At 43.5% G+C, this 23,185-nt stretch overlaps 2 protein-coding genes across 3 annotated transcripts in view; both read left to right on the plus strand.

Annotated features, from left to right (window-relative positions):
* The first annotated feature begins 7,864 nt into the window (after positions 1 to 7,864).
* On the plus strand, positions 7,865 to 23,060 carry LOC127595531 (voltage-dependent L-type calcium channel subunit beta-3-like). The gene is made up of 14 exons (XM_052057123.1): positions 7,865 to 8,195; positions 9,481 to 9,573; positions 14,952 to 15,071; positions 15,793 to 15,915; positions 16,001 to 16,116; positions 16,282 to 16,361; positions 16,449 to 16,468; positions 16,589 to 16,666; positions 16,750 to 16,808; positions 16,916 to 17,016; positions 17,119 to 17,270; positions 17,339 to 17,434; positions 18,672 to 18,842; positions 20,801 to 23,060. Exons 1-14 carry the CDS (start codon positions 8,130 to 8,132, stop codon positions 21,212 to 21,214), a joined length of 1,689 nt encoding a protein of 562 aa, XP_051913083.1. The 5' UTR covers positions 7,865 to 8,129; the 3' UTR covers positions 21,215 to 23,060.
* Positions 19,156 to 23,185, plus strand: part of naca (nascent polypeptide associated complex subunit alpha) — a 52,483-nt gene continuing 48,453 nt past the window's right edge. Inside the window, exon 1 of one of the 2 annotated variants that reach the window (XM_052057079.1) lies at positions 19,156 to 19,167. The gene's annotated coding sequence lies outside the window, so the exon portion shown is untranslated. The remainder of the gene's footprint in view (positions 19,168 to 23,185) is intronic. The other variant, XM_052057076.1, reaches the window with a different exon arrangement.

Raw genomic sequence — 23,185 nt, forward strand, 5'->3', positions numbered from 1 at the left:
ATGCAGCCATTTTCCGAACCGCCTGATCCTCACTCGGGTCGCGGGGGGTGCTGGAGCCTATCCCAGCCGTCTTCGGGCAGTAGGCGGGGGACACCCTGAATCAGTTGCCAGCCAATCGCAGGGCACACAGAGACAAACAACCATCCACGCCCACACTCACACCTAGGGACAATTTAGAGCGTCCAATCAACGTGCCATGCGTGGGAGGAAACCGGAGCACCCGGAGAAAACCCACGCGGGCCCTGGGAGAACATGCAAACTCCACGCAGGGAGGCCAGAGCTGGAATCGAACCCGGTACCTCTGCACTGTGAAGCCGACGTGCGAACCACTGGACGACCGGGCCGCCCCCGTGAGGAAATGTTTCAGCCAAATACATTAAAAAAATAATAATTGTAAAAATCGATCACAATTTTTTAAAAAACTTTATGTCAAAATACGACTAAGGCTACTAGAGTGAAAAAGAATAGCAATGCCTAACTCTAAAAACTGTCCATCCATCTATCAATTTTCTAATCCGCTCAAGGGTTGAAGCCCACCCCAACGGTCTTTGGGCAATAGACGGACGGGGTACACCCTGAACCAGTTGCCAGCCAATCCCAGGGCACACATAGGCAAACAATCATTCACGATCACAATCACACCTAGGAGTTAATTGTATTTAAAGTACAAAATTCAAAGCAAAATAGAAATTAATGATAATGAACAAAATTGTGGTAAATTTTGGACAAAATTATGTCAGGGATTGCACTAACGCTGTCATTGCAATAACGCAGTGTGATCTTATTTTTATTTGGGTTTTAAAAAAATAAAAACCTCCTATTTTGAAAATCAATTTCTCAAACATCCTGTGTAAGTAGGTCAAACTTTGGTTGGTTGGCGCAGCCGTCCTCAGCAACGCTTGGCTTTGCCCAGCGCGGTCCAATTTAGGATGGCAGCACTCTCTCTAGTGGTGAGAAAGGTGTCTGCAGGGATCCGTCACCACATGGGATGAGCCTTGGTAAATACCGTTTGTTTGAGTGTTCATTCGAAATCCTTGATATCCAGCATAAGGTCCTAATACTGTCTGCACTTGAACTAGTACTGTACATTGACTAGTAAGACAATTCAGCGCACTGTTGACTGTGTCTTATGACTAATGTTTTCTTTTGGCTTACTAGTGAGGCAACTACATACTCACTGGTGAGACAAAACTGTGCAATAATATTGACAAAAGACCATTCACACTCGTGGACAATTTAAAGTCTTCAGTCACCCAAACTTGCATGTTTTTGGAAGGTGTTAAGCAGCCTGAATACTCGAAAAGAAAGCCCACACAAGCAAAAGTTGAACATGCGACGTCCTCAGTGAAAGGCCTGAGTTGAGATTTGAAGCCTGTACCTCAGGACTGTGGGGTCACCATGCTACCACGAGTATCCAGTATAGATACTTAAAATATTCATAAAATTCCACATTCTGTCTTGCACTAATTGAGGTGGGTTTGGAAAACAAAAAAAGCCAAAGAAAAAGTAAACACAAACTGTTGACATCAGTCTTTCCACTGTTCTGATGTGAAATCTTTCCACTTCACTGCTGAAAAGAGTAGTTGTGCGCTTAATGAGCATCAGCGCGTACATTTGCTGCAGTATTGTATTACCGAGACTGAAAACTAGTGGTGGGAGTAAGTCACATATGTGCAGGTCACAAGTAAGTCTCAAGTCGTAACCTTCAAGTCCAAATCAATTCCCAAGTTACTGTGAATAAATATCAAGCAAGTCACGTTAAGTCATTGCTTGGTTCATGCAAGTGAAGCAGGCCTGGGAAGTAACGGATTGTACCGGTATGTACCAGGCGTATATATTCAAGATGCAGTACTCGAAAAATGGAACTGTAATCCATTACAGTTACAGAAAGAAAATGTATAATCCGATTACAGAAGCATTTATCACAAATATGTTATCCTTCCAACACTGGCCATAAAACAAGTCATACAGTTCATATAGTGGAGTGACAATGAAACCTGTTTTCACTCATCATAACTCAACAAATCAATCACATTTATGATTGATGAAAAGTTTATTTACGGTATATCTCCAAAAATTGAGTGCATATGCACAAATGTGCATTTACATCACAAAAAAAACTTAAATGAACAACAATTTAAGAGTATTACAGTTCACATTGTAACGAGTCCTGATGCTAAATTCCCCAATGTGCAGGGGTGAGTGGCCAACTGTCGTTTTTGCACTGACCATGTCAGGTCCTAGTCGGATGATGCAAGGTGCGTCAACCCTTAGCTTCACAGTTCACGCAGCTATCTTACCTGCGCCTGACAGATGAAGGTACAGTAAATGGTGTAGAACAGTAATCCTCAACTAGAAAGGCTGTAGGTCCACTTTTTTTTTTTTATAAGACCAAGGTCCGGTCCCATGCACGGCGGTCATGGGGAACAGGGCTATATGCCAATTTAGTATGGTCAAGCCAAGCTTATACAAATCAACGCTCTTCACAACCAACCAATAATGGGGTGCATGAAAATAACAATTATTCACTTTGCCAGTACACAGCAAAATAAGGAGGTATTGTGTTGAGGCAGAGGAACTCTATTATTTTGTTAAGTTGTGCCTGCTTAATAATAGAAATAGCCCTTTTAGGGAAATAAGACATCTTTACTTTAACTTTGTTAAACAGTAGTTGTCTTTTTCCCTTAATTTAACAAAAACAAAATACTAATTTTACCAAAATAAATACTAAACATGAAAACAAAAATATCCTTTTCATTTGTACAATTCACATCCCCTTTGAAATCACTGAAAAATATATCAGAAGAGGAGTTAAGAACCATTTTAAATACCGACACAAGGGAGCAAAGTGCTTTTCTTCAACTATAGGTGAATACAATGTCTGAGGCATGCAAATATTATTTGAGCATGCCATTGGGATGTTCATTTACCATGTTGCGGTGTTCTGCTGTTAAACAGCTGCAAAGATCCCCGGGTAGACGGGAGCAAAACTGCACACAATTGAAACCTCCCGCGATTCGTTTTGTCTAATTGTCTGTGTGCGGCTCTCCTGTGCTTGTGCTGAAGCTGTGAGCACACTGTGGCGTCGCGCATGCGTCTGTTTCCTGACACAATCATCCATTTTGAATGTGTGACATTTATGTATGGGCACACCTTAAGTTCAGAGGAGCCAATCAGCGCATCGTTATCGCCGACATGCCCTGCTCAGCCATGAGCATGAGCCAGTTCCATCCATCCATTTTCCAAACCGCTTAATCCTCACTAGGGACGCGGGGGGTGCTGGAGCCTATCCCAGCTGTCTCCGCGCAGTAGGCGGGGGACACCCTGAATCAGTTGCCAGCCAATCGCAGGGCACACAGAGACGAACAACCATCCACGCTCACACTCACACCTAGGGACAATTTAGAGTGTTCAATCAGCCTGCCACGCATGTTTTTGGAATGTGGGAGGAAACCGGAGCACCCGGAGAAAACCCACGCAGGCCCGGGGAGAACATGCAAACTCCACACAGGGAGGCCGGAGCTGGAATTGAACCCGGTACCTCTGCACTGTGAAGTCGATGTGCTAACCACTGGACTACCGTATATATATATATATATATAGCGGCTGGATAGCTCAGTTGGTAAGGCATCGGTTTGGCATACGGGAGACGGTGGTTCGAATCCCGCTTGGGGCAAAAATGAGCACATAACACCATCCAGTGTGGGTCCTTGGGCAAGATCCTTCACGCTAATGCCTACCTCATAACATGATGAGAGACAATAAAACGAATGACATGCCGGCTCAGACGTCGCCCGGCGTCAGGTGCTGGGGAACCAGAGCACCTTGATGAAAAGCGGAGATGGGCGAGATGCGATAACATGGCTCTGTTGGAATGCTACTACTCAAGCAACCCTAGTCAGAGGGGTTACATGCAGAGAATGTGGGCTAAATGGTTACTTCGAAACCCACAGTCACGGTTGACCGCGAAACAACTAGTAGCTCAGTGTTCCAACATCCACAAACGGCAACTGCTGTCACAACTTGAGATTGATGAGGTACAACGCAGGTTCCATGGTGAAGGGCCCCAGGCTGCCAGATCAGAGGAGGAGGTCATACAAGAGATTGGGAGGCAAGCCCCAATCAATGCAGATGATGAGATTGGGTGGCCAGCCCCAATGAATGAAATGCTGAGCGAGGCAGCAACTGACCTGAAAGCTAAGATCATGGCGAGAATGAAAGCTGGGCAACCTAGAAACCGATTACAACGGCTATGTGAAGTACCATCTGAAAGTCTCATAGAAAGTGTGAATGCAGCACTGAGGGCGATCCCTACCGTAACGATCACAGAAACCAATGAGCTGATATACGCTTCAGCATCAGTGATCCTGGAGACTCTGGGCTATAAGAGCAACCATGGAAGCCATGAGATACGTTACCCACCATGGAAAAGACGTTTGGAGGCTAAGATCAAGGCGGCCCGGAAAGATGTGAGTCAATTGACGGAGGCCCAGAGAGGTGTGATGAAAAGGCCGATACCCGAGAGGTACATCCAGATGACCATATCTGAAGCACTCGAAACTGCCAAACAAAGGCTCCAAGCCTTGTCCAGTCGCCTAAAGCGGTACACGAAAGAGAATGAGGCCAGACGAATAAACAGGCTGTTCGCAACACAACCTGCAAAAGTGTACGCTCAGTGGCAGGGTCCTAACAACAGAGCTGACCCACCAAGACTGGAAACTGAAAGGTACTGGAAAGGCATATGGGAGAAGGAGGTTGCACATAACAGCAGTGCACAATGGCTGGTGACCCCGAGAGAGGAACACAGCAACCTCCCTGAACAGAACCCGGTTACCATAACAGTGGCAGACATACAGGAAAGAGTCTCAGATATGAAGAACTGGACAGCACCAGGCCCGGACATGGTCCACACTTACTGGCTAAAGAAACTCACAGCACTCCATGAGCGCCTAGCAGGGCGAACGATCCTGATCATGAAGGATCCCTCGAAGGGTGCAGCCCCATCCAACTATCGGCCAATAACCTGTCTCTCCACAACATGGAAGCTCATGTCAGGCATCATTGCGGCTAAGATAAGTGGACACATGGATCAATACATGAACGAAGCACAGAAGGGCATTGGTAGAGATACCAGAGGAGCCAAACATCAGCTCCTGGTTGACAGAACAGTCGCACAAGACTGCAGGTCCCGACGTACCAACCTGTGCACAGCTTGGATTGATTACAAGAAAGCCTATGACTCGATGCCACATACATGGATCACTGAATGCTTGGAGTTGTATAAGGTGAACAGGACCCTAAGAGCCTTCGTTGCGAACTCGATGAGGATGTGGAAAACCACACTTGAAGCCAATGGCAAGCCACTTACCCAAGTGTCCATCAAATGTGGCATATACCAAGGTGATGCACTCTCCCCACTGCTGTTCTGCATAGGACTGAACCCCCTAAGCCAAGTAATCACCAAGACAGGCTATGGATACCACCTCAGAAATGGAGCTACAATCAGTCACCTCCTCTACATGGATGACATAAAGCTGTATGCTAAGAGCGAAAGGGACATAGATTCCCTGATCCACACAACCAGGATCTACAGCAGCGACATCGGGATGTCATTCGGGCTTGAGAAATGTAGTCGGATGGTGACTAAGAGAGGAAGGGTAGTCCGCACTGAAGGGGTCTCACTCCCTGAAGGAACAATAGCAGACATTGAGGACAGCTACAAGTACCTTGGTATACCACAAGCCAATGGCAACCTCGAACTGGCAACAAGGAAAGCGGCTGCGGCCAAATACCTCCAGCGAGTGAGGCAAGTCCTAAGAAGCCAGCTCAATGGCAAGAATAAGACCCGGGCAATAAACAGCTATGCCCTGCCAGTGATCAGATACCCTGCAGGAATAATAAGGTGGCCAAAGGAAGAGATTCAGACCACGGATGTTAAGACCCGAAAGCTCCTAACCATGCATGGAGGGTTCCATCCCAAATCCAGCACCCTGAGACTGTACGCAAGCCGAAAGGATGGAGGCCGGGGACTAGTGAGTGTGAGAGCCACTGTCCAAGATGAAACATCCAAGCTCCATGAATACATCAAGGAGAAGGCTCCAACGGATGACGTACTCAGAGAATGTCTCAGACAATGGGGAACAGAAGATGAGGCGCTGGAAGAGGGACCATCATGAGAGGACAAGCCCCTACACGGGATGTACCACCGGACCATAACTGAAGTGGCTGATCTCAAGAAGTCCTATCAGTGGTTAGAGAGGGCTGGCCTGAAGGACAGCACAGAGGCACTCATCCTGGCTGCTCAGGAGCAGGCCTTGAGCACCAGAGCCATCGAGGCCCAGATATACCACACCAGACAAGACCCAAGGTGTAGGTTGTGCAAAGAGGCACCTGAGACGATCCAACACATAACTGCAGGGTGTAAGATGCTGGCAGGGAAAGCCTAAATGGATCGCCATAACCAGGTGGCTGGCATAGTCTACCGAAACATCTGTGCGGAGTATGGGCTGGAAACCCCAAGGTCAAAATGGGAAACACCTCCGAAGGTGGTGGAGAATGACAGAGCGAAGATCCTGTGGGACTTCCAGATCCAGACTGACAAGATGGTAATGGCGAACCAACCAGATATCGTGATCATAGATAAAGGGCAGAGGAAAGCCGTTGTAGTGGATGTAGCGGTCCCAAGTGATGGAAACATCAGGAAGAAGGAACATGAGAAACTCGAGAAATACCAAGGGCTCAGAGAGGAGCTGGAGAGAGCCTGGAAGGTAAAGGTGACAGTCGTGCCTGTGGTGGTCGGAGCACTCGGGGCAGTGACCCCCAAACTAGATGAGTGGTTGCAACAGATCCCTGGAACAACATCGGACATCTCAGTCCAGAAATGTGCAGTGCTGGGAACAGCAAGGATACTGCGCAGAACCCTCAAGCTTCCTGGCCTCTGGTAGAGGACCCGAGCTGAATGAGGGACGGACACCACCCGAGGGGTGAGATGAGGATTTTATATATATATATATATATATATATATATATATATATATATATATATATATATATATATATATATATATATATATATATATATATATATATATATGTATAAGTAAGGTTAGGTTAGTGTATAAATAACAAAATACTGTAAACATTTAGTACTATATATGTTGCTCTATGTGACTCGCTATTGTTTTGCTGACTTTCGCTGCCTACACTAACATTCAACTTTGATGTCAAGTAGGGAGCTGCAAAATATCATGCTGGCCACAAATGGCACCAGGACCATGAATTTGAGACCTCTGATTTAGAGAGATTATGTTTAGAGGAATGGTTGTCGATGCCTCTTTCTGTATTCTCCTATATTGTGAAACATTATAGATTAGGTGCTCATTTGAGGGCTGGCGGGTTGTATAAAGTATTAACTGCGGGGGTGCTATAAATGTAGCGCACATGGTAATATATAACATTAATGTAAGATATTTTTAAGTCCACTTCAATTTAAGGTTGGATTTTCCTATTGCTTGTTTGTTTTTTTCATGTTGGTGCTATATTATTCAGACAAAATCAGAGTTTATTAGATGCTTAACTAGGGGTGCCAATAATTATGAAGGGCAGTGTAGGCATGGTGGCCATGTTGGTATCTGACATGCAAAGATGCTCTCAAATCATATCTGAGACCCCTCGCCAAACCCCCAAATTTTCAGACACTCTGTTAAGTAGCCAAATACATGTATTCAAGTTACACGAATTTCAATTTAAGTTTAAAGGGGGAATTATGACAACGGTCTGTCTTTATTGCCGTGTGGAGGCATTTTGCATCCATCTGAGCCAGTTTGGACACCCCCGGCAAGGAGGCACTTAGTACGGACCTGTGCAGGCAGGCAGCCTCAGCTTCAGTCTCCAAGGCGCGTCATCATTACAGCTCCTCTCCTGTTCTGCTGCCACTGTCACGCGTTTTTGGGGTTATGTAGTTTTTTTGCCCGATCGCATCGCCGTTGAGTTGCGGCTTCTACTCGCTCTTTGAATCCCTGATTCGATGTGTTTGCCGTCGCCTCCTTCCTCTGCCCACCTCTTGTAACCCATGTCCGCGTGCATTCCGCCTCCTCCCCCGCTCACGCTCCGCGGTGCCCGCCGTCACCATGTCCACTCCGCCCGTAGACCCGCTCTCGACTGTGGAAAGCGGCACCCAGTCGCACTATTTCCAGGTAGGTTCGGAGGACTGAAGATGACCAAGGGTTGAGTCGTTACCGTGTGGGTGAAAGTGAACGCGTCGCGTTTTGGCTTATAGGCGACCCTCTTTCTTTTTTTCTGCAGTTAAGGCTCGATCGACAAAAAAAACAACAACAACAACAAAAAACAAAGCCCAAAAAGGATTTAAATGACGATGTCATATTGATAGCCATCTTTCCACACAAAATGACAGTATTGATGCAGGTGCTGCTTGTATTTTTGCGGCAATCAGAAACGCAAACACGACTGTGATCATCTCCTTCACCTGTAGCCTCAATGTACAGGGCCTTTAGCATTTAAGATGACTGATTTATTCATTTAAGACAACTGCGAAATGCATCCTCCTGCAGTGTTAATTTGTGATTTGAGGAAAGCTGCAGTTCGAGAAAACATCGGCTCTTTTCCACTCAACCTCTCTTTCAGAGGGGCTGCTACAATATGTTTCAAGATGAAATCTAGCTTTCGTGTTAGGAACAGATACCGATCGTGAAAAATACACTGACGGTGTTAATGATAACGTTAACATAAATTCGCCTGCAATTTGAGAGATTTTGATTGTTTAAAATTGTCTACGTTGGTGATCAAAATGTGTGAATCGTTCTCAAAATATCAAAACCAATGCAATGTTAGTTCTTTTTCTTTTTAAACTGAATATGCAGTTTATGTGATAAGTGTTTACCTGGCACTAAAGCAGCAGCATGTAACTTTGATCAATTCAATGATTTAAGTTGTTATGCATAGGAGTGGAAATCCATCCATTTGAGCATTTACCCTCATATGTGACACGAGTGAGCAAAATCCAAACCCACCTGAAATTGGGCAAGAGGTGGGCTACAACTCGGACTGGTCACCAGACCAGTCCCAGGGCATACAAACGTTCACACTCACATTCACACTTCTACACAATACAGTAAAGTGCTGTATAGAGTTTCCACTTAACCTATATTGTGGGTTTTTTTGTGTGGATGCCAGAGAAAACCCATAGAAGAAAGGAAAGAAAATGCAAACTCCACACAAGGAGTCTGACGCCAAGTTTCAAACCTTGAATCCCAGACACGTGCGGCAGATGTGCTAGCTAGTCCACTGGGCTTCTACCCCTTTTTTATTGCACAAACCTCAATTCCAATGAAGTTAGGATATTGTGTAAAATGTCAAAAAATGCAATACAATGATATGTACAATTGAATTTGCAACAAAGACACAATAAGTATTAGAATATTGATCTGTTCTATGTGTTGCTGTTCCTTTGTTTGTCCACAGCTGCCCAGGAAGTTGCCTAAACGCAAGAGTCGCTTCAAACGCTCGGATGGCAGCACGTCCTCGGACACAACATCTAGTTTTATCAAACGGCAGGTAAAACATTTTCGTCACTTCTTTCTCCTCTTCTTTTTGACCTTTATTTAACCCGATTAAAAAGAAAAAAAACTCTGGCCAGGACAATTTATTTTGCAAGAGTGACTTGGCAGCAGCAGCACATGAAGGTCCATAACAATAAAACAACATTCTTACTCATTTCTGTTTGTATTATGGACTACTTTGTTGTCCATCGTGAGGAGAGATTGAGATTAACAATGCAGTCATTCGGTTGTACCTAGGTCATTTTGGGCCATCTAAAGATCTCATTCAGGCATGAAAGAAGTCAAAGACACTGGCCGGGCCTTTCCATGTGTAGGCTTGTTGAAAAAAATCAAGCATCGATTTGTGGTGTTATTTTTGTCCTAAACAATAAATTAACATTCAAACAGCAAAGTAACATTGTTCATCATTGACGCTCCCGAGTTGTAGTTTTTACTTTGATCAGAAGAGGGCAACAAGGTGCTTAAATATGCGACGGTTACATGAAAAATCCCAGCAGAGTCTCAAATTGTAATTAAAGTTTTTGGGTCAAGCTCATGTTAGAGACCTAAATTAAGATTTGGCAAATTGCTTGTGCTGTTTGTTATGAAGCATCTCTGTTAATTTGATGGTGTCCTGGTGAGGCAGTTTTAATTGGCTGCGTTTGTTATTTCTGAGGTGGATACCTCCAGTAGCTAGGAGTCAAGTTCAAATCTTACCAACGCATTTGATTCGCAGTTCATACACGGGTTTATCATCCGTCGAAGTCAGTATTTCAACATGAGAGTGTAGAATTTCTTTGCCCTGCATATATTGCGTTTGTACTTAGCAAGGCGCTAAGTACTTGGATGTCGATATTTCCTTTGTTGCTCGAACATGTGCATCTATGTATCGTGTTCTCAGGCAAGAAGTGTTTACACAAGGAAGTGGGGCAGCTGAAAGAAAAAGGGTTGCTGAGCAGACACCTTCTTCAGGAGGGAACATTAGTTCTCCTGATCAGGGGGGGGGGGGGTGCAGGGGGGGGCTAATGACAACCTCCAGAGCCCCTGAAAATTTTGCAGCGGCATTAAATATTCATGATGTTCCCTGTCGGGGCCTCGGGTGACATGATGCGTGGGTTTGATGCTCACTCGAGCCCGTCTCAGTCATCACCTCATCTCCCTCCGCATTGGCGCTGGCACCCATAGGTGATCTGACAAAATATGTTGAATGCAGTGGGAGGCCACTTCCCCCAACAGAGGAGAGAGTTTCTCGTCTGAGGTGGGGTGGGGTGTCCATGGAGGAGCTGTGGCGTATGACTCATTTCTGCAGCAGCATGCTGCCATAAGTAGGACTGAGTGTTGCTAGGCCTTTCGTGGCTTTTTTCTTTCTGGGAAGTTTTTGGAGCAAGAGTTGCAAATAGGTTACCGGTTATTGGCATTAGGTGGGGTGGCTGCTGTCTGCCTCCAATCGTGGGTGAGGGACAGGCTCAGTCTGTATGCAGTATGCACTGATGTGTACAGAGAGGCAGGAAATAGTTACCAGCAGCTCCGCCACATTAACTGACTTAACATAAAAACCCAGTGAATAACACGTACCCCAAAAAAACAATTATGCTTGAAAATCAAATGTTCCTCTGTATAATAAAGTGTCCTGATTTGCTATATATATAAAATCAACAAATTCTTCATCTTATTCATCATTATCATAATTATTATTATTCACAGGATTTTGCATTTGTAAAGAGGACTCACAACATAGTGAGCATTGTCTTCTACCCTCCATTATTTTCAAGCTTTCAATGACGCTTTGGTTAACTTCATTCCTCGCTCTACCTGCTTTTCTTTTTTAATTCCATTCCCTCGTTTCCCCTCCAGACTAACCTCCTCCTCCTCCCCCTTCTCAGATTGATCAATTGACATATCTTGACTTTGATATTGATATAACTGCACTGTGATTTATGGCTTTGTGTGCCAGAAAACTATGCAGATGTCATTTTTTGACATTGAATTACGACTGTGCAGTTAATAGAATTCTTTTTTATTTTCCCTAGATTTTTGGTGACTGGATTCTCAAATCTCTGACGTTTGCATTTTTTGCTGTTGGGAGATGAGGGGGGCCTGTTTCAGCCTCCTGTATAATACATTCCGTTTTGGTATTTATTTGATTTGATTTTTTATTTTTTGCAGCAAGTGATACAATCTGGTTTTCATATGCACATGCAGTCTTGGCACATTATTTGACCAGAACAACAATCCTGCCTTTGTATAGATTACGGTAAATATTGCTCCTTGAGTCAGACATACATTAACAGTGAAGGCAAAACTCATCTGAAGGACTTGGGTTTTGGAACCTGGATTGTTACGGTCCAACTTCCAATTATCCCAAAAGAAAACACAACTGTTACGAACTCGGATAAACCGAGTTAGGGAGGGGGATCCAAAAAACGTAGACAAAAACAAGGTCTCCGATGTAAAGACAATTTAAATTCTTAATCGAACCGAAAATAAGCGAGAACATAAAGCGCTGGTCCACAATGAGGACCAGGAGGTAAATCAAAAACGACTAACAAAAGGTGCTTGCACAAAAGAGCAAGAAAGGAAAGCCCACAAACTACGAACGAAAAACAATGTAACACTTTGTACACGCATGAAAAGCCAGATCATCAAAATAAAATAGTACTTAAACAAAAACTTGGTACCGAGACTATACGCGAAAACACGCATGTCTTCACCCTGACTACGTGTTCAGGTGCACGAGAGCAGGGAGGCACAATTTAAACGCTGATGGCAGCCACAACTTGTCATCAGTGTGACTCGGAGGTCGCATGGGACCACGCATTCCCTAACCAGATGTATAACAGAAATGTCATTTAAAATATGGATAAAATATGTGCATACGTGCAAAGTATGTGCTCCTAATTTCTTACATTTTTAATCATATATTTTTGCATGTACAACAGATCCGTTATCCAAACACAACAATAAAAGGCTTGAAGCCAACAACAAAATAACCACATACTGTATTCCCCCCCCAGTGCAAACGTGCATAAAAATTACAATTCAAGGACAGCACAAAACTGCTGGACAAGAAATCCACATGAAAAGCAAGTCTTTAATTTAATTAATTTTTGCTGAAAAATCAACATACACAACATTTGAATATTATTACTGTTGCTATTTTTGTTTACCTGCTTTAGGTTTTGGGATGCACATGTCACATTTTAGTGTCTTATTTCCACTACAGTGTTTGTATGTTGCTCTGTCAAGCAGCTGCTGCACTGCCAAGTTCTACTTTGTCTCTTCTGGAAGCATTGTCTTATTGAATAATTGAGAATTGAAACGTATTAATTGAATCCGAAAATATGATATTGCTGTTGTAATGCATCGAAGAATCAATTATTTCTCCCAGCCCAAAAAAGAGACCACGTGGCAGGATGCTCCAAATTCTGTGCAAACTGGTCATTCATATCTGCATATCTATCGATTTTGTATGTGTGCTGGCACTTTTGGGTATTGTTGAAACTTTGTCTTTTGATGGTTTTATGAGATGGTCATGGGGTGTATCTTGGCATAGTCCATGTTTCAATGTAAAATTTGTTTTAAAAGTGCAAAGGTAAATGGAAACAATAATCCTGAAACTTTGACTCTGGGAGGACTTTTGCTTGCTTATTATTGATAATGAAAGCTTCCTTTCGGACGATTTCTGCATAAGCCAGGTCACTGGTTTTGCCATTTGTGAAGAGTAGAAAGGAAACGCCTTCAATTTAATCCCCGTGACCTGAAGATCATTGAACAAGACCACACCCTGAACCCGTTTGCCTTTCAAGCCATCTGTCAGTCCTGCCCACTTGCCCTCGTAAACAGTCTTCAACTCTCAGTATATGTCCAATGGTTGACTCCATCCATCCCCCTCATTCTCTTTTATTTCTCAACTGCCGCTTGCCGCTGTTGCAGCAGATCTTATGAAAGCGAGAAATCAGATCAAACGTTGAGACACAAACACACACAAACACACACACACACACACACACACACACACACGGAGGAGAGCTGATCGCTAGCTCTTCTCTTCAGGGTGACACAGGAAATACGTGGTGATATGAGATGAATTATTTTCAGATGAGCATTTCTTTTATTTTTGGATTCACTTAATCCAAAAATAAATATATAAGTATACAGGTGGTCGACTGGTTAGCCTGTCGGCCTCACGGTGCAGAGTTGCAGGGTTCGATTCCGTCTCCGGCCTTCCTGTGTGGAGTTTGCATCTTCTTCCCATGCCTGCATGAGTTTTCTCCGGGCAGTCTGATTTCCTGCCACATTCCAAAAACATGCGTAGCAGGTTAATGGAACACTCCAAAGTGTCCCTAGGTGTGAGTGTGAGCGAGGATGGTTGTTTGTCTCTGTGTGCCCTGCGATTGGCTGGCAGCCGGTTCAGGGTGTCCCCCGCCTAGTGCCCGAAGACGCCTAGGGTAGGCTCCAATACCCTCCGCGACCTTTGTAAGGATAAGCGGGTCAGAAAATGGATGGATGGGTGGATGGAGTCTGGCACGACTGTCCGTGTTTTATGTTATGTGTTGTGTTTATTATTTTACTTTATGTTAACTGTTTTGTTAAGCGCTTTGTTACAGCTGCCGCTGTTGTGAAAGCGCTAAATAAATCGGCATGTACTGTATTGTATTGTATTGTCAAGTTTAGGAGTCAGAGATGGCTCTCGGGTGTTTTTGTCTTGTTGTGAAAACTTCATTTGAATTTATTAAATGAATTTATTCCATAGATACAGTAAGATAAATATATACCGTATGTGAAAGGTTTCTATATTTAAGTCATAGTGACTGTCTTTTATTAATTGATCTATTTTACTTTTTTGTCATTTTCTGCACTCCTCTTACGCAAGTAGGTATCAAATAGAGAGAGATTACACAAATGCACACTGAACCACTTCACAGCACTAGTCACGTTTGCCTTTGTTTAATCAGTTTTGTTTGTAGCACAATGCCAAAGCCAAACTGGGATGCGTCCTTAAACCACAAGGAGTGAAAAATGATCGTGAGTATATATTTTGCAAATGAGGAGGTGCCTTTGGAGAATAAACAAGGCAAAAAAGGATGTATACGTGCTGCACTGTGGGGGATGATGGGATGGAATGGGGCCAAGCAGGCAAAAAGAGGATGCGGTTTCCTCCTTTGCGCTATATTTGGTCTTCCATAGGATGGGGTGGGGGGGGGGGGCTGTCGAGCAGCACATTGTGTTGTACACAAACACAAACACACACACACACACTCACCAACTAATTCCCTTATGAGCATGTTGGGGTGAACAGACACGTGTAAAGCACACAAAACACAGCACGTGCTAGATGCAAATATGGAAATGACTGCATAACGATTCTTCCATTGCCTCACGCTGTCTCACCAGGGGTCGGCTGAGTCCTATACCAGTAGACCGTCGGATTCCGACCTGTCAGCAGAGGAAGATCGCGAGGCGTATCGGCGTGAAGCCGAACGCCAGGCACAACTTCAGCTCGACAGAGCTAAGGTAGGAGAGCCAATGATTTCATGCCAGGAAATACATTGTTCTAGGCATCATTATTTATTCTTCGGTGGTTATTTTTTGCTCATCATGTGGCATGTGAACATTAACGATGTATGGGGGGAAGCTTAATTCAGAACCTTAGAACAAGAATCCAGACCCCGAAAAAAAGGATCTTATTGCACGAAGTGGTACTCATCAAATATCAATTTTATTTCTAATGAAAGTAGGGCTGCAACTAACACTTTGACTGGTCAACAGCAAATTGTAATCACAGGTGGCTTTACGTGTTATTTGAATACTGATTAATCTGTCAATTATTGCTGATTATTTGATATTCCGGATTTCAAAAATATATATTTAAATTCCATATCCTTATTCAAACGCATGAGAATGTTTCAAATTGACAAGTGTAATAAATGCACAAACTTAAACTGATTAGGATTCTGTCGCGGCTTTGATCCAAAGTTGATCATTGTCTTCCAAAAAGCAACTATTATATTTAGATTCAGCACAAAGTCCACTTTCATCGAGCACTGTGTAGATCAGACAATATTGACTTTTGAGAAGCAGACATGTTGAGCATTTGGACACATTTTAATTCAAAAAGTATCATCTAAATGATAATCCAAAATAATTAGCTTTGAATTTGATTGGTTGTCGGTTAACCGATTAATTATTGTCAAGTCATGTTGAATGTGCCAGTAACTTTTTTTTTTTTAACCAGTCCAAACCTGTGGCGTTCGCAGTAAAGACAAATGTGAGTTACTGTGGAGCTCTGGATGAGGATTGTCCCGTACAGGGCGCTGCAGTCAACTTTGATGCCAAAGACTTCCTGCATATCAAAGAAGTGAGCGATCGCGACTCCTTCCAACAACCTCAGCGTTTAAGCAGCACCCGTTGGCGTGATGCTGAAACAGTTGTCCATTTAACAGAAGTACAGTAATGATTGGTGGATCGGCCGTCTCGTCAAAGAGGGAGCTGACATCGCCTTCATCCCCAGCCCCTTGCGACTGGAGGCGATGAGACTCAAGCAAGAGCAGAAACAGAGGTACCTTGCCGTTTGCGGTCTTATTTTGGAATCTGGTTTATTGCCAGCATGATAAACAAAGATACTGAGTTTAAATAAAGCGAGCAGGTGAATTAGGGCTTTCAATGGACAGACATTTTTTAAGGTTCTATGGACTTTATGTAATATTGTGGTTTGGCATTGCAGGAAAACAGGTGGCAACTCCTCCAGTTTAGGAGACATGGTGACTGGAAACTGGAGGACCACACCACCATCTGCAGGCGAATGTAAGTATTACACATGCACCTTGTTGATTCGACTGCTGCCAGTGTTTTGATCGGAATCAACTTAAATCGCTTTTTTACTTTCAAAAGCTAAACTGAGGCAAAAACAGGTAGGTGAACCTATTCGTTTTGTTTTTGACGTTTTCTCTGCTTGCCTTTTCCCCAATTCCCTCTGCCCATCCTTTGTCGTGCCATCTCTTTCACCCTTTGCCTTGCCTTGTGTGTGGCAGGAACTCGTCCCTCCGTACGATGTGGTGCCATCCATGAGGCCGATGGTCCTCGTGGGTCCATCTCTCAAGGGTTACGAGGTCAGCGTGCTGTATTTGACCTCTGGCTAACAGAGGAAACACAAGACAGTTGCATCAATCATTTTGTTCTCCCTTGCCCCCAGGTTACAGATATGATGCAGAAAGCCCTCTTTGACTTCCTAAAACACAGATTTGAAGGAAGGTCAGTAGACATCAGCGAGCTCACCATTTACTACATCTCTGGTTTAATCAATGCTGCCCAAATATTGCATTGACTGTATCTTTTTGACACTTTCACTGAAACTGCAGAATCTCAATCACCCGTGTCACTGCCGACTTGTCCCTAGCTAAAAGATCCGTCCTCAATAAAAGACCCATAATGGAGAGGTCCAACACTCGCTCCAGTTTGGGTAAAAAATAAAATAAAATAAAATCACGTTAAAAAGCTTGCTACTTTTTTGATGGACATAAGTGCAAGGGTTGAACATGGAAAATGTTTGCCGTTCATGCAGCCGAGGTTCAGAGTGAAATCGAGAGGATATTTGAACTCGCCAAAACGCTGCAGCTTGTGGTTTTGGATGCGGACACCATCAACCATCCCGCACAGCTCGCCAAAACCTCCCTTGCTCCCATCGTCGTCTACGTGAAAGTCTCCTCGCCAAAGGTACCGTACACAATCACATTCTTTTCGAACACCGGGTGGACCAACTCTGTGCTTTCTACTCATCTCAGGTGCTCCAGAGGCTGATCAAGTCCAGGGGGAAATCTCAGAGCAAGCACCTGAATGTTCAGATGATGGCTGCAGACAAACTTTCTCAGTGCCCCCTCGTGAGTGAACTATCATTTCCTGTCAGAATATTTGAATGAGCTTCGATTTCCAAGATGGTAAAATATTTGCTATTCATATAATTAGGCTTTGGGGATAACAGAATACAGTACATGCACTGGCATTACTTAATTAAACAGGAAAAAATGTAATTCTATTCCCTTACAGCAGTGTTTTTCAAACCCTGTGCCATGGCACACTGGTGTGCCGCGAGACCTTGTCAGCTGTGCCGCGGGAAAATATCCAATTTGTACGCCTGTGCGCTCTCTTGCCCGGCAAAGTAATCTTGCAGTACCCTTCCATAACGCTAGGGAGCAGTAACAGCTAGCCTTGTGTTTAGACTCGAAGAGGCAAGTGAATTTGTGACGCATGAATGCAGAACAACGGTGAAAAAATAATTATGAAAGATTATAAAATGTTTTTTCTTTGTGTTTATTTGATTGTAATTTAATCTGTTACAAGGTCATTCTTCAATGTTTAAAAAAACGGTTGTAGTCACAAAATAACACAATATTGTTAAAATAAGCTTTTTTTCTCCACTTTTTCAGCTAATGGTGTGCCGCGAGATTTTTTCAATGAAAGAAGTGTGCCTTGGCTGCAAAAAGTTTGAAAAACACTGCCTTACAGAATAAATATCACATATTTAGATTAAAGTGTATAAATTCTTTGAGCACCTTTGATGTCAAATGTCATTAACGGCAATCCTAACGAGGACCGACAACAATTGGTGTAAAAAAAATTTTTTATTAGAATGGACGGACAGTCTCGGCCAACTCTGTTTTGATCATTAAAATGGGGAGAAAAAAATCACTAATCCTGGCCAGTAGATAGTAGCATTGGGTCCCTTTTGGATGAGATCACAGTGGCTCAAAAACAATGCTTGATACTTGTGAAGATGCCGCACTTCTGGAAATTCGACCATCTCAAGCAGCTTGTGATTCGTCAACGTGTTTGTCATGTTAAATCTATGACAAAGAGCGTCACAAAAGAGAGAAAAGATGACGCCAATTATTATAATTTTAAAGGAGAGGTGATGACAATGTACATACTGTACATATACATATACACACACGCACGCACACACACACTTTAAAAAAATAATGTTTAAATGAAGCAAATGCATATTAATCCACAGTTGGGGACGCGATCGGTGTGCTTTGCTTTTGAGCACCACCAAGGTGGCTGTCGCTTCTGTTTAAATCATTTGCTACCTTTTCCAAGTTGTACTTTTGCCCGTAGGATTTGTTTGATGTCATTTTGGATGAAAACCAGCTGGAGGATGCCTGTGAGCATTTGGCCGAATACATGGAGATATACTGGCGGGCCACACATCTCCCAGGCACCACTCCTCTCAATCCTCTTTTAGAGCAGAGTCTGCTGACCCCACCGTCCGCAATCTCCAGCCTCCAGGTGAGCTTGCTCCTCACTGGTCTCGACCGTCCCGCATCGAGACTTGTGTGTTATGTTATTATCTTGTCGCTGTTTTCAACGTCTCCCAATTCTCACTCTTGTGTCTTTGATATAATTGTCTTCGCTTGTGTGTCCTCTCACTCACCCGTGCTTAACATTTTCTGAAATGCAGGAATTAATTGAATGATGGCTTTACCAGCTGGGGTGAGTAGTGGGGTATATACAACACACACACACACACACGCACTCCTCTTCACACCTGTGCCAACCATGGGGATGACAGTGGTATATTCATACGCCGCATCCTTCCTTCTCTTCCTGAGTTGATGGTCTGAAGGGAATCAACACTTTGAATTCACCGCAATGAATGACACACGGATTCCTAAAATGACTAAACTTGCGTGTCATTTGGCAGACTTTCCTCATTACTCCTTCTTGTGTGTTGATCCGTTTCCACGCATGCCACGTAAATGTGCCAGCCCTCGCAGCGGCACATGACGCTATCGGGAATGTGTGTACTTTCTGTTACACAATAATCGTAATAAGACCACACTACACTATGCGTACAGTGCATAACACGTGTTCCATGTAGCCTCCCCATTCTCTCCATCGTGACCATTTATCTGGCATTTTATTACTTTGATGTAACAATGTGTGCACACAGACAAAACTTTGCAAACACCTTGTTGAAAAGGATTTGCTTTACTCAAGCAAAACTTAACATTCAACAAGGAATGCACGACAACCGTCAAACAGGAAACTACTGATTGGAACGCTTAAAAAAAAGAATAAATCATCAGTCTGGTCTTTTTTTTTCAATACGTACTACAGAAATGGCAATGCTGGTGGAAAAATATTTTGACTGGCAAACACCTTCAAACGAGTACATTCAAAAGTATTTAAATAGGTTCAAACGTACTCACAAGTGCGTTCGAACGTACTCAAACACTTTTTGAATGTACTCGAAAATACGTTCGGATGTACTTTAGGCTAAATGCTACAATGGTAGCATTTCCAATGGTAGCATTTCCCCATAATGCCACAGGGTGTTGACTTGTGCACGCATGATGGGAAATTATGCACTGCACTTGTTTAAGTTTTGAATGCACTGGTATAATGTAGGCATAATTTCCCGTGGCATTATGGGAAAATACTACGTTTGTAGCACTGAGCCTACATGTATGTTCGAACATATTCGCAAGTATGTTCAAAACGCCCTGCGACAGAGTCTTGTTTAGGAATCTTGGACATATCGGACCTTAACTTTAACATTCAACAATTTGTGAATTGTTGTCATCATCCACAGCTATTTCCACTTGAATTCTGATGGACGTCAGTCACTCACCTAGGCCACATTATCCTTTTTTGAAATCAAATAACTTTTTACTCTCAACAGTATTGAAAATTGGCATTAAAAAAACAAACAATGAATACAATATATGATATAAATTAAAAATATAAGAGACTCAGGCTCTAGTCACAAAAATCTATTGAAAGTCACTTCTACTTTCCTGCCCCACCCCTCAAAAGGCTGGTGGCACTTGTGCAACCGCTTCCTTTTTTGGTGTACTATTGAGAAATTAGAGCGCCCGTGAACCCAAATTGGTCTCAATCTAGAGACCAAGTTTTATATTGACCATATTGTCAATCACAAATTAATAGTTTAGTTTGGTTCAATGACTACAATCATTTACTCAATGAGAGACCCATGGTGACTAACCATAAATAAAAGCTTCACCTCGAGCTGTTCTTATTCTTCTCCGTATGCCTTCGCTTCAGGCATCAGACGTGGCATTTAGTAAGTTCTTCTTCACATGGTGTTTGCATTCTTTTGTCACCCTTCTTCGTTTGCATCCACCAAAACTCTGACGTGACAGAACAGCTGCCACCAACCGGAAATGTGAAGCCACTTGTTGTCTAGTTGTGCCACATCAGTCACGCTCCGTTTGTTCTTCCAGAACAAGAACCAGCCGCAGCCGAGCGAGGGCGTTGAAATGGAGGCTGAGGAACGGGAAGAGGAAGAGGAGGAAGGCGAGGCGGAAGAACAGGCAGGCGAGGAGGCCGTCTCCCCCTTGGAGCAGGACAGTCTCATGCCATCGGACGAGGCCAGTGACTCGCTGTCTCACGGCCAGAAGGGGAGCCCGTGTCATCAGGCGGGGGAAGAAGAGGAGGAAGAGGAGGATGAGTACGCCTCTCCCTGCCACGGCCGCACATACAGGGGCATGTACCCTGCCCCCCGGGGGCACGCCGGGGGGCGCAACGCCAACAGCCACGAGTCACAGGACAGGCTGCTTCAAAGTGAAGCGCAGCAGGGTCACAACCAGAGGAACAACCGACAGCGCAGCCGCCCTTGGCCGCGAGACACCTACTGATAAATCCACAACTCCAGGTCTATTTTTAGAGTATCACTTTTTCTCCGCAGAGGAGACATTTTGACATCTGCGAGAAGATTGTCAACAGGGCTCTTCCGCAATGGAATGTCTTCAGGCAAACTTGCGCTGCTTTGCCCGTGTTTCTCTATCGTAGGACGTCTCCATATACAGTATACTGGCCTTAAAGAAAACATGTTCAGGCACCTTTACTGTTGCATGTGTGACTAGAGTATCATCACCTTTGAGAGTATTTGCACATTGATGCCAGAACAGGAGCTGAATGATCTTTACGGTGAAACTAATGTAGAAATGTTTACTGTTGAAACCATACATGGGAGGTACTACTAACGCATTTTCGGATCATGTAAATATGAACGGACGCCTAATTTATTTACATTGCTTCTTGATTTGACCACGTGTTTCAGATACACGCCGCCATCCACCTTTTGTTGTTTTGCACATTTGGGAGATGGCGAATGGCGCATTGCAAATGTGAAGTTGCAATACGTGTCTGTGTCATGCCACTACTCCATCTCCTCTCTCTCGCTCCAATACTGCACAATCACTCGCGAACACATGGAAAATGTTGACGGGCACAGACAATGTAAACATCTGTTATTTAAAAAAAAAAAAAAAAAAAAAAAAAAAGGGAATGTTGGTGCCCTAATTGTTTACGTTGACCCATCCCTACACATGAGACGCTGTTCAGTGGCAGCTTTCAAGAATGTATGTTTGCATGCCTCAGTGCTTCTCTGAAGCACCCCATCATCTGATTGTAGCACATTCTTTGATTGTAGCATCCCCGGATCCCGCGCTATTCTCTCTGCATCCGTTTTGTGTATTGCAATTTGACCACGGCCGACCCTCAGGTGTCCCTCAGCTTCATGTGACAAGCGTGCGGCGAAGGACTTGCAGCTGTAGCACTTGCCCGTGACATGACAGAACATCATTCTGTTCTCTTCCGCCATCAGCTTGCGATGGCATCTCATAGGGTCCATGCCAGCTGACTTAGGGAATTACTTGGTTACTGCTTCTATGTCGCACATGTATCTAGTGTTGTACGTTTTATTTTGAAGAGGGAAAAAACAGCATGATTGAGAAAAAAAAAAGACCAAAAAAAACTATGCAAGAGCTGCATGAATTCTGATTCTTTTTACCGTTAAGTATTTTAGTAATGCATCGTTTCTGGTTATGCCCGTTGTCTTGCAGTGATGGTCGTCTTTGGGGCGGTTTCCTTCTCCACTTAGATCCAAACAGCACTCTCACTCACTCCCACAAGTTCAAGTTGAGCTGGGCACTCACTCGCTTGTCGCACTTTGAAAGTCCTTCAATGAAAACCGTCTCCAGATCGGATTGATGAATGATGTCCTGCATGTGTTAGTTCTACAATTAGCTATTTTCATTCTATTTTGCCAGAGAGGACCAATGAATGAACAACTGATGAAGCGGTTTAGGTTTATTTCCAATTTATGAAGCACAATTTTTGTGAGGTTATTATTTAATTTCCTCTGTCTTATTCTGTATGCAATACTAAGCCTAACGAAAAATGAAACGCCTTACACCATCTGGACTTCCTCTTTAGTGAGAGTAGGAGAGGAGAAAAAAAATTGCACTACTTCTTTTTGGGGATGGTTGCTTTGTAATGCAATAACTGCACTAAATCTAACCCTGTATCCAGCACACCACCAGACTGCGCTCGCGTGACAACACGCCTCTTCTGGCTCCTGATCAAAGTTAAGACATTTCCTGCCTGATGCTGTAAAGAATGCTTTCTATTTGAAAAATATATTTACAATGTTAAAAAAAAGTGTCAAAATAAAAAATAAACACATTTTATGTACTTCAATAGTTTGTGTCTTACACTGTGTTTCCTACTAGGCCTATTAGTTAAGGTCAAACGGTGCATTATTAAATGACCCTACATCCGTTTCTTTCTGTCGTCATAAAAAGCAGGATTACAGAGGATGAGAT

This window comes from Hippocampus zosterae, chromosome 2, assembly GCF_025434085.1.
Source record: "Hippocampus zosterae strain Florida chromosome 2, ASM2543408v3, whole genome shotgun sequence".
Lineage (NCBI taxonomy): Eukaryota > Metazoa > Chordata > Actinopteri > Syngnathiformes > Syngnathidae > Hippocampus > Hippocampus zosterae.